Consider the following 14,878-nt stretch of genomic DNA (forward strand, 5'->3'; position numbering starts at 1 on the left):
GATTTGAATTGTGGGTCTCTCAGGCTCGGCTCTTGACTTTGAACTCCTTTGGATACCAAACAACAAAAAAAAGTGGACAAGAGGAAAAGACCAGGGCCGAGGCCATCTGCAGATCCATACACGCAATGTAATTGGACTTCAGGTATCGGGTCTCCGTTCAGTTGAAGGCAATTTAAGACAACACAGGCCGCTTGGAAAATGGGTGGAAAATATGGAAATATGCAAATCATTTGGCTGCATCAAACAAAAGACTTTGTTAGCGTTAGAGAACCCAGTTCAGTTTGATAAAAATTCACCAGGTAATATTAATGAAACCCAAAAGTTGGGAGCATCGAATTTCAAGGTTTGATGACTTTTGCAGCTCATATCTACTTAACAAACAAAAAAGAAACACGCTTTTTGATTGAATATTTACACAAGCCCAGGAATTTGCAAATATTTGCCATGAAGACAAAGTGTTCTGAACCTCAGACACGTGAGATTCGTATCTTAGAGTTCCACCCAAAATCCAAATCGAAATCGAAGACATCGTCTTCAATCTAATTAAACTTTATAGTTCAAGTTTGCCTTTTTTGCCTAGTTGGGGTTTTCATAGCGGTGAGAGAAGTGATGGTGACCTGAGTTGACCATGGACAGATGGTTAAATATCAATGAATGTCCAAGATCAATTTGCATACGCAGCCGAATGATCCGTCAAAAGTTCGCCTCGTTTTGATTACGAGCTTGGGTCTGGTTCAAGCCAAAGAACTCGTAAATATTTTCTTGTTTTATAAGTCTTTAACTTTGCCTCAGTCTGTTCTTTCTTTGATAGAGCCATAAAGATTGGACCCAATAAAGTTATTTTGTTGCGCAATATTTACATAGCATTCAAGTGGGTTTCAATCATAAAATAGCCACATAAAATTGGTTCTTGTTTTGGTTAAAATATACGGATAAGAAAGAGATATATGATATTAGAGAAAGACTATCGGTAACTTATAATGTTAGATTTGGGGAATTTGAGGAATGTATAGATTTATGAGAGAGCCAAAGATGTGAAAGATATGCATTGAATTTTTAGAACAATTTAAAAATAATTAAGTTTTCTTTAATCCGGGAACCAATCGATATTTCAGTCAAGCACTCAACTCGAATGTTTATAAAATATCTACGATAAGAAAGATTTCAACATTAAGATTTATTACTCGAATAATAATAAATAATCAAATGTTCAAATCCTGGATCAAATTGGTATTGCAGTCACGCACTCATCTCTAATATGCATATAAATGGATCCAAATTGAATGAGCGAGCATCTGGGGATAATCTTAGGCTCAGAAATGCTTTTGCAAAATAAATTAATAGCAGGGTCAGCGTATGGCGCGTCAAATGTGAAACGTGCCAGGTCCTCATCCGCAGCCCTCATCTTTGGCTCGACCAGAGGCAAAGCCCCCCCCCCCCCAAAAAAAAAACCCGAATTCGAATCGTTGCCCAAAAGACACATCACACTAATAAGCAGCTACAAAAGTGCTTCTGGCTGCTTCTGGTCACCCCAGTGGACGATCCAGGTCCCCATTTCGCCCAAAAAATACATTTTAATTTGAAGAGTCGAGTGTGCAGCGAAAAATGAATTCTACCGGGTTGAAAGGGGCCTCTCTGCGCTGCCCAATTGTATTTCTGGGCTCAATTTAGTTGTACGGATTTTGACCTGCTTAACCCTACAGCCAGCCAAACAACCAGCCACCAACAACACAAATCCAAGCCGGCGCAAGGAGACGAGAGAAAGATCGCCCGGTCGCAGAGGGGAACGGTCTACAAGAAGCGAAGACAACAATTTGAATTCTAAATTGAACAGCTTTTTGTGCTACCTATGCCCGGGAGCTCGCCCAGCCGCCAGTTGAGTGGAGCGCTGATCGCAGAACGTGGGCCGACCTGCTGCCAACTTGCAGAGGTTGAGGCTGTTGTTTCTTTGGCTTTGGTTTTGACTTGGGCTTGTGCTTGGGCTGAATCGAGGCTGCGACTGGGGCTGAGCCACCGTCAATTGCGCCCAACTACCTACTCATTGTAATTCTTCATGTCTGGCCACGTCCCGGCTGGGCCAAAAGCAAAAGCAAAAGCAAAAGCGAACCTAACCGAACCGAACCAAACCGAAAGAGAGCTGAAGCTGGCCAAGACTTCGACCTGATTGCCGGCAGTGGCAAGTACCAAGTTCCAGTTGCCCATCAGCAACCTTTGGCTCGGTTCGCTCGTATCGGTGGCTGCCCACCTTAAACCAAAAAGTGACACTGCAGAAAGGTGTATTGAACTGGGCCTTACCCAGTAAGAAAAATAACTAACATCTTACATTCATTAAAATGAAACTAAAGCTAGGGAAGATAGGGTTTTAGATGTTACCCTGCAGGAAAAATTAGATTGAAATACTATAATTAACATTCGGTAAAATAAAACTTGAACTTTATACACTGCAAATTGAGTGGAGTTTGCATTTGTAGGTTTTTAACGTTTGGCTACCATTTTAAAAGCCTTGTTAGCAATGCATTATATATTCGTACGATCAGTTTTCAATAAAGTTTAAATCATTTTTAATTCTTAATAACTTAATTTGGTTATAACAACCAGTTAGATATTTAAACTGTCAAATTGGTCATTCTTAATATTCGGTATTTAGGAAATATATGACATTTGTTAACAGCAAATCTATACTTTTTTTTTAACTACCCGAAATTAGATTATTCGTTATTAGAAGACACTTTGAAATAAAGAAAGGGTTAGGCAGTTTATTTGTAATTGTAATTGTATCATTGCCTTTTTAATTTTGCATAAAATACAAAATAAAAAATTTAAAATAATTAAAATTTCAACTGAATTTAAATGCCGTGTATACCCCTATCTTTCCACCTTCGAGGGGTATTAAAAAGTTGACTTGTTGGCTCACCATCGCCGGCTACACTTCACTTGTGTCTTTGGCTTTGATTTTGGTACCGAGTATTTAATGATATTTTTCTCTTTTTATTCAGCCCAGCAACCCAACAATTACGCTTAATGCCAAACATCCTCTGCCGTCCAACTGTTTGGCTGTCCCAGCTCCAAACTCCAAGCTCCAAGCTCCGAGCTCCAAGTTCCAAGTTCCCGAGTGCGGTGGCTGTGGTTTGATCTTGTTACGCATTCGAGACTTTTTCTGCCTCTTCGAGCAACGACTACTAGGTGGCCTTTAGATTGTATTCCGGAATCTGTATTCTGGCATCTGGATCTGCGATCTGAGGTAGCATTTGATTGGCATGTAGAGCAGAACAGCCTCTACAAGCTATCTGTCTTGGCAGATAGTTGGTCATCGGAGATTGGCGAAGGGCAATCGCTGCACTTTCCAACGAAAGTGTTGGAAAAGGCAATGCTTTGGTTCTGCCCTTTTCTGATTGATTCGCCCACTAACTATCCCTCTTCGATCAAAGAAAACTGTATTCTATATCAATCACCAAACTGTTTCAACAACAGCGAACCGAAATTGCCCGCTTATTATTTAAATAATTTAATAAATTATTGAACAGACGCCCTGGGGCCGAGTAATGCAGCCGGGCTCTGGCTCTCGACATAGACAGATGTAATAAATAAGTTTTATTTTTATTTCACAGCTACTGCCGCTGGCGGCCGCAAGACGCGACTGGGACAGTGGGCGAGTTGTGCAAATTGCTGATAAATGCACGGATAAGAAAGGGTATGGAGTGGGGAATTCGTGAGGCTTTTGGGTTAGTGAATTTGATGTAATTTGATGTGCAATTGAGTAATATAATATGTTTTTCTTTACTAAAGACATATTTCCTACAACAATTTTTTATCATAACCGATAGTAAAAAAAACTAGATTGATTACTTTCAACCATAACGCTATGTTCTAAAACTGTGAGACATTTAAACATTTTTATCTGCTTTCAATTGGAACGATTTTTTTTTTTAATCATTTAAAATAATATTTGGCATTGTAGATTTTTTCTTTTACATAGTCCACAACAGCAGAAAAATGTAATTTGGCTTTGGTTAATAACATAATTTATGTACAACAATTATAATCAGAAGGTAAACTTTTCCTGACACTGTACTACTGGAATGTATAATATGCAATGGATTTTGGCCACTGTGCACAATGGGGCCAGCTCAGATATTACATCTTAAGGTCAAAATATTAGCAAATTTTATGTGACCCGCTCACCGAACGAAGCCGCCGGGGAAACAGAAAAGAAGGCCAGCCAATTTGATGTAAAAGGGGGAAAATATGAGAGGAGCAGGAGGATTGGGGGACCTGCAACAGCAGCAGCAGCAGCAGCAGCAGCAGAGTAGCTTGGGCTGTTAATTTCGCTGCAGAGAGCGGTAGGCACATAATCAGTTTATATTGTTGCTTTGCTTTTCTTGGCAGCAGTAGGAGCAGGAGCCGAGACCTCGGCTTCGGCCCAAGAAGAAGAAAAAGTGCCCCGGGTTACACGCCAAAGATACAATTTTAGATTATATGGCCAACTGCGCGCATGCGCATAATAATAATGCATGCAACAAGACGAAGACGACGACGACGACGACGATGGCGATGACGACGAGTAGCCAATTGCAGGCAAGGCTCACCTCAGCTCAGCTCAGCTCAGCTCGGCAGTCCACTCCGTTCCTCTCAAGATCCAAAAGCCAAGTCGTCTTTGGGCCTTCGCTTTGGCTTCCTGTAGGGGCACAAAAAAGGCGTGCAAGTGGGTATAATCATCATCAGCTTTGATAACACACCACAAGCGACGTTGGCTGCAACGACCTGCCTGAGTCCGAGGTTTTCAAGACCCGGATCCCCGAACCTCGGACCCCGGATCTGAGACCTCAGACCCGAGACCCAAGACCCCAAACCCCATACCCCAGACCCGGCATGATCTGCTGCTTGGCATTTGACTTTCGGGCTGACTTCTCTTCTTTTTTTTTCGCTGGGTTTTTTGGGTTTTGGTCTGGGTGCTTCCAGTCATGCGCTGACTTCAACTGCGCGTCCGAGTCTTGACTTTGGTCCCGAGGTCTCTGGGGTCTCAATGGGGCTGCTGCTGCTGCTGCCTGACTTTGCTGCCGCCGAAGTTGCTGCCTGCTGACTGTCAGTTAAATGGCAGCTCAGCTCTGTTGCCGTGGCCACCTTATAACCTCCGCCTGGTGCACATTTCATCTAACCTCTGCTCCAGTCCGGCGAGCACAGTGGGACGAGGGCCCATGAAAAAAGAGGACTTGGAAACTATCCACATAACACATTTTTAGGATTTCTTCCCCTTTAACAGTTTTTGACTTAACACATATAACACGAAATTCGAGTAAGAGAGTTTCCCTAGCTATTTAATGTTTAAGTTTAATGGTAATGAAACATTTTTTAAATAAGTAAGAACATTTACTTAATTTTATGCAAGCAAAAATAAATGGAACAAGTAGGTACATTTGTATCAATTTGTATCAAAAATAAAAGTGTTATAAAAATATGAATAATATATGACAAACGAAATCTAATAGTGAAAGGCTGTTACGAAACAACCGAACTAAATTCTGAACCAAAATAGTTTTATTAAAAATCATATTAAAATTCCTACATGCCAGTAACATTTATCTAGCAAAATAGTAAAGACATACTGTGCCGCATAAAGTTAGAAGGAGAAAGATGGAGAGCCTTGCAGGTCTCCCCTCGATTGCGATCATTTGCTTTCGTGCTGTGATTTTTGCCCCCAAGCCCTCGAAAGAACAGAACTTTTCCTTCAATATAGGTGATTGTTTGGATCCTGTTCGGTTTGGTTTGGTTTGGTTTGGTTTGGCTCCGTTCTGTTTTCTTCTAACTGCCACAGCAGGTCGGCTTTGCCGGCTCCAAGGCCCAGCAGCAACATCATCAGGCAGACGACATCATTATCGTGCAACATTATCAAAAAGGAAAGAAAAAACGGCAAACGCGAGGCAAGAAATTGCTTGTCTTTGGCCAATTTTTTTGTTCGTACTTTTCGTAGGCGGCCGAAAAGTGGAAGCCAGAAAAAAGGGGCGACCGGACCAATATATTGAAATATGGCGGTAAGCGGGCAATTTAAATGTGGCCCCCGCATCGCCGCCGCCCGCCGCTGCACGGAATGTGGTTTTAAGTAATTCATGGATTAATGGTAGCATATTGGTCTTGTGGCCAGGATGGGGTGGAAGCGGAGGAGGAGGTTGCCGCTGTCTCTTGAGTGAATGGTCGTGTCTGAGGCCGAGACTAAAACTGCTGTCCGTCTGTCTGTCTGTCTGTCTTTTTGTCTGCGAGGCCTTGGCCGTGGTAAGAGTAGGAGTTGCATGTTTAGCACGTGCCTTCGGTTCCTCTTGTTGCACACTCAAATGTTGCTGCTTTTGCTGCTGCTGCTCGTGTGCGGTAGTTGCTGCCGTTATTGTTGCAGTTGCTGTTGCTGTTGCTGTTGTAGTTGCCAGTGCTGATAATGCGTTGACCGCCAACGCCGCAAACTAGATTGTTACGTTTATAATCATTAGGCAAGTCGGTGATTTGTTTTCCTTTTCCTACATTTTTTTTTGTTTCGTTGTTTAAGCATTGATTCTTTGGGCTATGAAAGTTGTTGGTTGTTACCACAAAAGCACCGTTAATATGAGGTTGCTTTACTAGTGCAAAAATGGAAATTAACTGGAGGCTACTTTTTTGGTAGCTGAAAAGTTTTAAATTGGGCTTAGGGTTGCTTAAGTTATAAACACAACATGCTTACTGAAATTTAGTTTGCTTAAATTCTTAAGAAACCCCAAAACTTATTTGTTAGTTAAAGGTTTTTTTTGTATTTATTTTTTAAGTTCTATTTTTTAAAACATCCCGTCTAAAAGACCGTAAAAACCTGATGCTTGTTTAATAATAGTTTATAAAACAAACCTAACCTTTCATAAAAAATTATATGCTCAATTTTTAATTGTCTTTTGAAAACCAATTCGACCATTTAAATTTTATGCAATATACGTATCTTGAGCGACTTGAATTACAATCTCAATTTTTAATTTTAATTGTCTTTGACAAATCAAGACCAGTGTTCAAAATTTACGAAATACACGTATTTGAGTGACTGAACCTAAGCTCCAATATATTGGATTCCCATCAAATAATGTTCAATGTGGTATTTTTTCATGTAAACAAATTAAAACTCAATCAAATCTCTTCCAGTTACATCACAACTTGGACTCAACAACTGAAGTTTTCTTTCACATCTCTGTCAGTCGGCTTAACCGAAACTTAATTTCAATTTTTGTTTTTTTTTTTTTTTTTTTTTTTTTGGCGCATAACGCCTCGTCACACTTCCTGTAGAAAGAAGAAAAACCCCAACTCAGCGGCCACATAACACTTTTCGCCGCACTCACACACACTCGACGAGAAACCAACAAATTGCCTTTTAATGCAACTTTCCAAATCAATTTCCAAAACCAAACGGAGGTGCATTTCCCTTTGAAAAATTGAGGCGGGCGAGAGAGAGATGTGGCCAAAAGGAAAGATGGCGGGGACCTGGGTCGCAGTTAGCCACAAGAGTGCCTGGCCAAAAGGCCAATATAAAAATAAATAAAACTTAAGTCAGCCATGTGACAGTTATGGATGAGAAGGCTGCACTCCAACGGGGGACCAAGCCAACTCCATGCGCCAAGCTCCAAACTCCAAAGTCGAGACTTGGAGCCGGACTTGGTGCCCCGGGTTGAGCCAAAGTAACGAGTTGACTGTGCGATAAAAAATCTAACTTTAATACGAATTAAGATAAACAAATAATGAGAAAGGGAGTGGGTGAGGGTGAGGGACAGGGGCAGGGGGTACATCTAATCGAATGATTGTAGATGGCAATGGAGACCTCCAGGCCCAAGCTCAAGTGACAAGTGCGAGCCTAGCCGAGGCTTTTGACATTTTCGCTGAATATGAAACTGCAACGAAGATGATGACGATGACGATGATGATGATGATGACTACGTGGATTTGCAGTCGTTGTTTATGTTTACTCGAACGATGAAACCCTATGCCTAATAATAGGGTCGACTTTGAAATGCATACGAAACGGGTTGGAGGGGAAAGACTGGAGACATACATAGTTTGCCTCGCTTTTTTTTTATTTGTCGGGGGCGTTAGCCACGGTTCAAAATGTAGAGCTGCGGAGTTGATCTCCATGTTACCGATGCTTGACATTTATGTGAACCCAGGCAACAATAACACGTTGGTGTATGTACCACCACCGACAGAACGACACGAATCCGAGAAAAAAAAAAGCCAGCCAAACCGAACCGAACCAGAGATCCAAAAGAGATCCCAGTGATCGTGGGCAAGCCAGCAAAGTCAACTCGCTCCAGTCATGAATCTTGTGACGCCTACGTGTACTTTTGGCATTTGGCATGTCAAATACAATAAGTACTAGGGGAGCCCCAATGCCAGAGATCACAACTGCGAGTACACTGCGCCCAAGATGGAGACGGAGTTGGAGATGGAGATGGTGGCCCAAAAGCGGAGGATTCTATCGGGTTCAAGACTCTCGTGGCACTGCGTTGGCCGCTGCTGCGTTGACTTCTTTTGACAGCTTCGGTTTGGGCCCGAAATTGTTTTTTTTTTTTTTTTTTTGGGCCAAAAGGGGTAACATTCCTGGTCTGTCATTAACCGACAGAAACTAATTCGCTCCAAATAAGTTCAAGGCGGAATGCTGATAGATTGACAAGGCAAATGGGTTTTGGAGATGTTTGCCGGGGTGCTTGTCTTGCTTCAATTTGCAAATTCGTCATCTTGAGTTTCTTTAGAAATCAGAATGAGATGTGGGTAATGGCTCGATTGTGAACTTTGATAAGTTTAAGGGGTTAAACTTGTATACTCATTAAGGCGATTTTTGATGGCAGTCCGTAGACCTCAATTCAATTTAAGGTTGTCTTTGAAATTGGCAAATATTTATTGGTAAACTTTATTGCTGAAAGGGAACTTTTTGTATTTGCAATTCAATAACATTTCGCCAAGAAGGGGTCTATAAAGTTAAATATATTAATTATAATTATTGTATATTTACCAAACATAATTTCTTCAATTTTAAAAAGTCATAAACTATATAGGTTGCTTAGATTCTTTTGAAATGGAATAAAAGGAGTGCTACAAGAAATCCCTTTAAGTATACCTTTAAATGCTACATAAGTGCTTTGCCAATTATGCAGAAATAATACATTTAACATGTTTTGTTGAGTATTGTAGATTCCAAGCGAAATTCAAGTATTTTTTTAATGATGTATTTCTTAAAAGAATTGGAGAAGTTTTTTAAAAACAGAGATTTAAACTTTGTCTGCAAGTTTAATGGCTCAAGTCGAAAACTTTTTTGTGGTGTATAAGGAGTTTTTACAACAAAACAATTTTAATTATGTAGGATAACATAATAAAAATGTCTCCAAACATCGGACAAATTTAAAACAAAAAAATACAAATTGCTCGTTTAAATTGCAAAAAGTTTTAATTCGCTTTCCTGTGTAATCATAGACATCCATATAAATGACAGTCTCTTCTTAATTAATCAATTTAAAATATATTAAAATCATAATTGAATATCAATTTTGTTTGGTTAGCCCAACGAATCTGAACTTAAATCTTTTTCGGTGGTCGAGCCCTCTTCTATCGATCAGATTTCTAGCCTCCTCTTAGTTTGCCTCGCATTCCAGAGGGCCAACCCACCTGCTTCCTCAGTGCACTTAATCAGCGAATAATTCATGCCAATCTGTGGCAATGGGGAGGGCGTATTTAAAGCGCAGGGGATGGGCTGAGGGACACTCCCGCAGCTCGTGTCGCTGATCACGCATAGAAATTATTATTGTGCTTTAATATAGCCATAAATCTGAACATTTAAAATGCAGAAAATATCGCATCCTGCTGCGTTGGCCAAACCAGAATGAGAGCCAGAGAGGATGGGTCCAACTTATGACTTCATCTGCATTTTTATGGCGAATGCCCTGGCGATAATAAACCCTGGCAGGGATCGAGCCACCCATGCGTGCTCCTAGAAAAAAAGGGGGTGCCGCAGCAGCGGAGGAGGAGGTGGAGTCGCACTGAGGCAATATCAATAACACTTGCAACTCTGTCCGTCGCCGTTGGAACGGCAACATGATGCGACAACGTTGTTGTCGTCGTCGTTGTCGTCGTCGGACAATGTCACTGAACCAGTTCTCAATGTCTTCATATAGATTTCCACGGCCTGCGAGAGTCAACCTCTGCACTAAATATTTACAACCTCCACAATATCTCAACGACCGACAACGACGACAAAAAGACTGAAAAGCAACAAAAAAAAAAATAAATAAAAAGACTAAAACAGAAACGAGGCTGGTCTTTTCTATCGCCTGGCCTGGCGGAACAAGTTCATGCAACTGCAGCAGCCCCGGCACCACAAAAGGTGTTCAGGCGACCAAGACCGAGCCCAAGAGCAACCAGCGACCAGCGACCAACAACCAGCGAGCAACAACCAACAACCAACAACCAACGATCAACGACCAGCGACCAGTGTCGTTGTGGCCATAAATTCAATTGAATATTACGCCAATTGCCTTTTTGTCTATCGCGAACCTCGGGGAGGAGTCAAAGTCGGCCTCGAAACTGGTTCCATCATCATCAGTTTGCCAGATATGTTTTTATTTTTATTTTTATTTATTTTTTTTTAAGCAGATTTAGTTCATCTTTGAATGCACGCTAAGCCGCTTTCGGCGTGTTAATTAGACGACTCTCAAGGCCCCATCTGCAAGCGGGCTAATATGCATCAAAATGTGTCAACACCTCTAGAGCTCTGGGTCCTGGCCAACTGGCCATTCCGGCTTAATTGTTAGCTCCTTTGTCGATCTGAACTGAACTGAGCCCAGCCGAGCCTAGACCATGTTTTCACTCCATTAACGCGCGTTGTGAAGTTGGGGCCTTTGCGAGTGCAGATCCTGAACTGGGTCTGGTAATGATGCCTGACGTTGACCGATCGTCGACCGCAAAAGCCAGCCAGTCAGAGCCAAAGCCAAAGCCAAAAGCCAGGGGAAAAGCCGGGGTAAAAGCCAGATCCAGAGCAAGAGCCGGCCCAGGCTGACCGACCGATCAAAAGTCGTTCAACTTGCCGGAACTGGTCGTAAAGATCACCTGGCCAGGCCGGGCCAAGCCAAAAGCTGCCTATGTGGAGCATTTTCCTCTCGAACTTGGCCAAACGCAACTCGTACCTGGGGATCTGGGAGTCTATGTTTAAGGCCGAAGCTCGCGTGGCACAATATTAATGGCCGCCAGAGAGTTCAGCCCGGCCATGGTGAGTTCAAACATCCCAAAACATAGTTAATCTTGGCTGTCCGACATTCGTTCGGTTTTCGGCAGGAAGCCACTAACAATAAACGCAGAGAATCAGCAAAACATAAACGATCTTCGAACTGCCATTGGGTAAATGAACTTTGACTCCTGGAATGGGTTAAGGAATGCCACTCTTCGGTTCCAAAAGGTTTTCAGTGTAAATGTTAGTAGGGCTAGCAGTTTTATATGACTGAACCACTATTGGGCAAAACATAAGATTACTCTGGATTTTTCCAAGAATATTATCTTAAGTTTTTAGACTTCTCAACTAAATTCCTGTCATAATAAGCGCATGATTTTCTGGGCCAAATTAATAGTATTATTTTTATTCTCTCAAAGAATGTATGTTTTGTGTTTGTAAAATATGTCTAGTATTTTAAATGGAATATCATTTCACAGAGAACTACTTTTTAACAAAGAGTCCAAATGGCTTAGTAATGATTTTAGACCCAACCTCTTGTACTTTCTGAGGTCCAATTTATTTACCCCTGCCAGCTGGGCCATAAAACTCAATTAGTTGCAGCCAAAAAGCTCCTTTCTCCGGCGAATCTCTTTTTGCTTAATCAACTGCAAATGGGCTAAAAGGGAGAATATGTTGTGTTTGGTTTGTCCTACCTGAACGTATTCGGCGCATATATCAATGCCGCCCACAAAGCCGCACACATCGTCGACGGACCAAGAGTTAACCTCCTCGCTTTGCGCCTGACATCGTCTTCGGGTCTTGCCAACTCCTGATCCCGATGCCGTTCCCGATCCAGATGCAGTACCCTCACCCGTTCCCGTTCCCATTGCCGCGTTGGCGTTGCCAGAATTGATCTCGTCGTGCTGCTCCAACGGTGGCGGGGATGGTGTGGATGCGGATGAGCCAGTGGTCGCCGTTGTCGCTGTGGTGGCTGTGGAGCTGGCCCGACGCTCGGCCTTAAAACGCTTGGCGGCCGGCGGCTGGGAGCTCAAATCCAGTGGCGCCGCCGACGCAATGGGCGCCACCGTCGAGGAATCGTTGGTGGAACGTGGACTAGACTGCCGCGAAGCGTGATGCGGTTGCTGCTGTCGTTGCTGATTTTGCTGTTGTTGCTGCTGCTGCTGTTGCTGCTGTTGCTGTTGCAGTTGGGCCGAGTAGATCAGAGCGGGTGTAACAAATTGGGCTGCCTGATGCAGTGCGGCATTCAGAGTGGAACTGGATCGTGGCGTGCCCGTCGCACTCGCACTTGGCGACGAGGCATTCGAACCGGAGCGCTGCTGCTTGCTGCGCAGAATCTCCTGGATTTCGGCATCTTTGACAGCACGCGCCTGCAGAGATTGAAATCGAACAAAGAAAGAGAAGGGGTTTTATACAAAGAATTGGGGAAAATGGTTACTTTTGATAAGCTTCGTTAATTCTTCCTTATGGTAAGCTAACATAAGAGGATCATCTAACATTAACTGAGCGATCTACTAAGTAAAAACTATTAAAACTATATATTTTGCAAATGTCGTCAGAATTATTTAACTTTAATAGTGAATGGAAATTTTGAGTTACAGACTTTAAATTAATGCATCCTTTACTTATTCCTATACTATATGATATTTTCCTATACTGTACTATATTATATATTATTACAGCATTTATATTTTATTAATGTTAATTAATGTTTTATTAATGTTTAAGCACTAATTTCTCAATATTATGTAAAAATTCTAGTTTCGAAAAATTCTGGTCGAAATGTTAGGAAATACAATTATTCATTCCCAAGGGGTTAATTATTTGTAGTAGTAAAACTTTTCTTCGTTATTTTAAATTTTATAACCAAATACTAATTATAAATGTAGCTTCCTTAAAATCAAGATGGATAATTGGTGCCCAATTAATGAAGAGCCCCTTATAATGGGTTAACATATTGGGTGGTCCTCGCGTATTACTGCTCGCTTTTGCTTCATTAGGAAACATTAGGAAACTGTTTTGAAGTACTCACCAGCGTCAGTAGCGCCTGAGTGCTGCTCATGTCTATCAGTGGCGGAAAAATGCCGGACGAGAAGGGCAGAAAGTTGGTCATAAACGGGGAGACACTCGCTGCAGCCACCACGGCGGCCATTTGGCTCTTGGCCTGCTCCGTGGGCGATGGGGCGGCGGGTGGCGGAGCCAGTTGCGACAGCGAGGAACCACCGCCAGTGGAGGCTGCACCACCCACACCTGCACCACCGGCCCCACTCACTTTGGCCTCCTTGGGCAGACTAACGGCAGCAGCATTCGCAGCCGATGAGGCCGATGGTGAGAGCTTCTTGGCAGTGGCCGAGGTGGTGGTGCCACTGTTGCTGGTGCTGCTGCTGCTGGCCGACTTGAGGGCGGAACTTGGGGCAGAGGTTGCCCCTCCCCCTGCCGCACCTCCCCCACTGCCTGTGGCCGCCGAAGAGCTGCCACTGTTGCTGCTGTCGTAGTAGGAATTGCGTCGTGTTGCATTGTTGCTGCATCGGAAAAAATAGATATAAACTGAGTTAAATATTGCTTAACAATTCAGAAATTTAAGATTATTTCTTGTTATTCTCTTGCACCAAAAAACTAAATATTGAATTATATTTATTTAAATTTTTAATATATTGCGAACTTTAACTTTAAATCTTTAAGAGGCTATAATATTAAAATTGTTCAACTGTGTTTTAACTAATTGCGGTGTTATTATCGAAAGCTATATTTCCTATTAAAAATGTCTTTTAAGGAAGCCCATTGACGATTGCATTCTGTTATTATAGTATTGTAAAATCAAACTGAACGCAATGTTGCCATTTTTTTCACTCAGTGTATGCCAATACTCAAAAAAAAAAAAAAAACTTCTTTTAGGTCAGCACCAAAACTTACTCATTGGGATTTGTATTGTTGTACTTGGCCGCCAGGCATCGCATTATGTCCGAATAGTTGCGGGTGGAGAAATCCGTGGCATTCGATGCCGCAGCAGCCTCTATTTTGGCCGTGTTGCTGCTGTGGCTGTTGCTGTTGCTGCTGCGATGTTGCTGACTGGCAGCAGCCTGCTGAATGCTATTTAGCAAATTCGTTGACAAATTGTGCAGCGGCATGTGTGTGGCTGCTGCTGCTGTTGATGATGATGTTGCTGCTGTTGTTGTTGCCGTTGCTGGGCCACTGGGCGGACTTAGGCGTTGTTGCTGTTGCTGCTGGGACTGTTGTTGCTGCTGGCTGGGTGAGACACCACCACCGCCGCCACCACGATATGATGACGAAGAGGGAGTGGCGCTGCGAGATCTGTGAAGCAAAACATTCAAAAAATATTAAAAAACCTATGGATTAGTTATGTTAAGAGGAACATTTAGCAGGTTTTGCATAAGTGGAAGACTGTGACATCAGCGTGATAAATTTACTGTATTCTAGCCCATGATCTCTCCTAAATTTGCATTAATATTTAATTATCTAGAGTTCTCATTCATTCTCGACCGAATAGGTGTCGCATACAATTGGATTATTTGTCATTCTGTGAGTTCTCCGTCTGAACCAAGTTCTCCAGGCTTATTTGACATGCTAATGAGTGGCTTCCGTGAGATCTTCTCTTCTTTAAAAAAAAAAGCTTCCAAGAGTTTCAAGCAGGTGCTCCTGCGATCTACA

General features: G+C 42.4%; 1 protein-coding gene across 4 annotated transcripts in view; it reads right to left on the reverse strand.

The window, feature by feature from the left end:
* Window positions 1-14,878, reverse strand: part of LOC128263302 (mucin-19) — a 64,030-nt gene that overhangs the window by 6,925 nt on the left and 42,227 nt on the right. For all 4 annotated transcript variants that reach the window (XM_052998280.1, XM_052998282.1, XM_052998284.1 and 1 more), the window contains exons 4-6: window positions 14,123-14,521; window positions 13,242-13,731; window positions 11,905-12,579 (exon numbers count right to left, since the gene is read on the reverse strand). In XM_052998280.1, coding sequence (XP_052854240.1) covers window positions 11,905-12,579; window positions 13,242-13,731; window positions 14,123-14,521 — 1,564 coding nt within the window. The remainder of the gene's footprint in view (window positions 1-11,904; window positions 12,580-13,241; window positions 13,732-14,122; window positions 14,522-14,878) is intronic.

This window comes from Drosophila gunungcola, unplaced genomic scaffold (genome assembly GCF_025200985.1).
Source record: "Drosophila gunungcola strain Sukarami unplaced genomic scaffold, Dgunungcola_SK_2 000001F, whole genome shotgun sequence".
NCBI classification, from domain to species: domain Eukaryota; kingdom Metazoa; phylum Arthropoda; class Insecta; order Diptera; family Drosophilidae; genus Drosophila; species Drosophila gunungcola.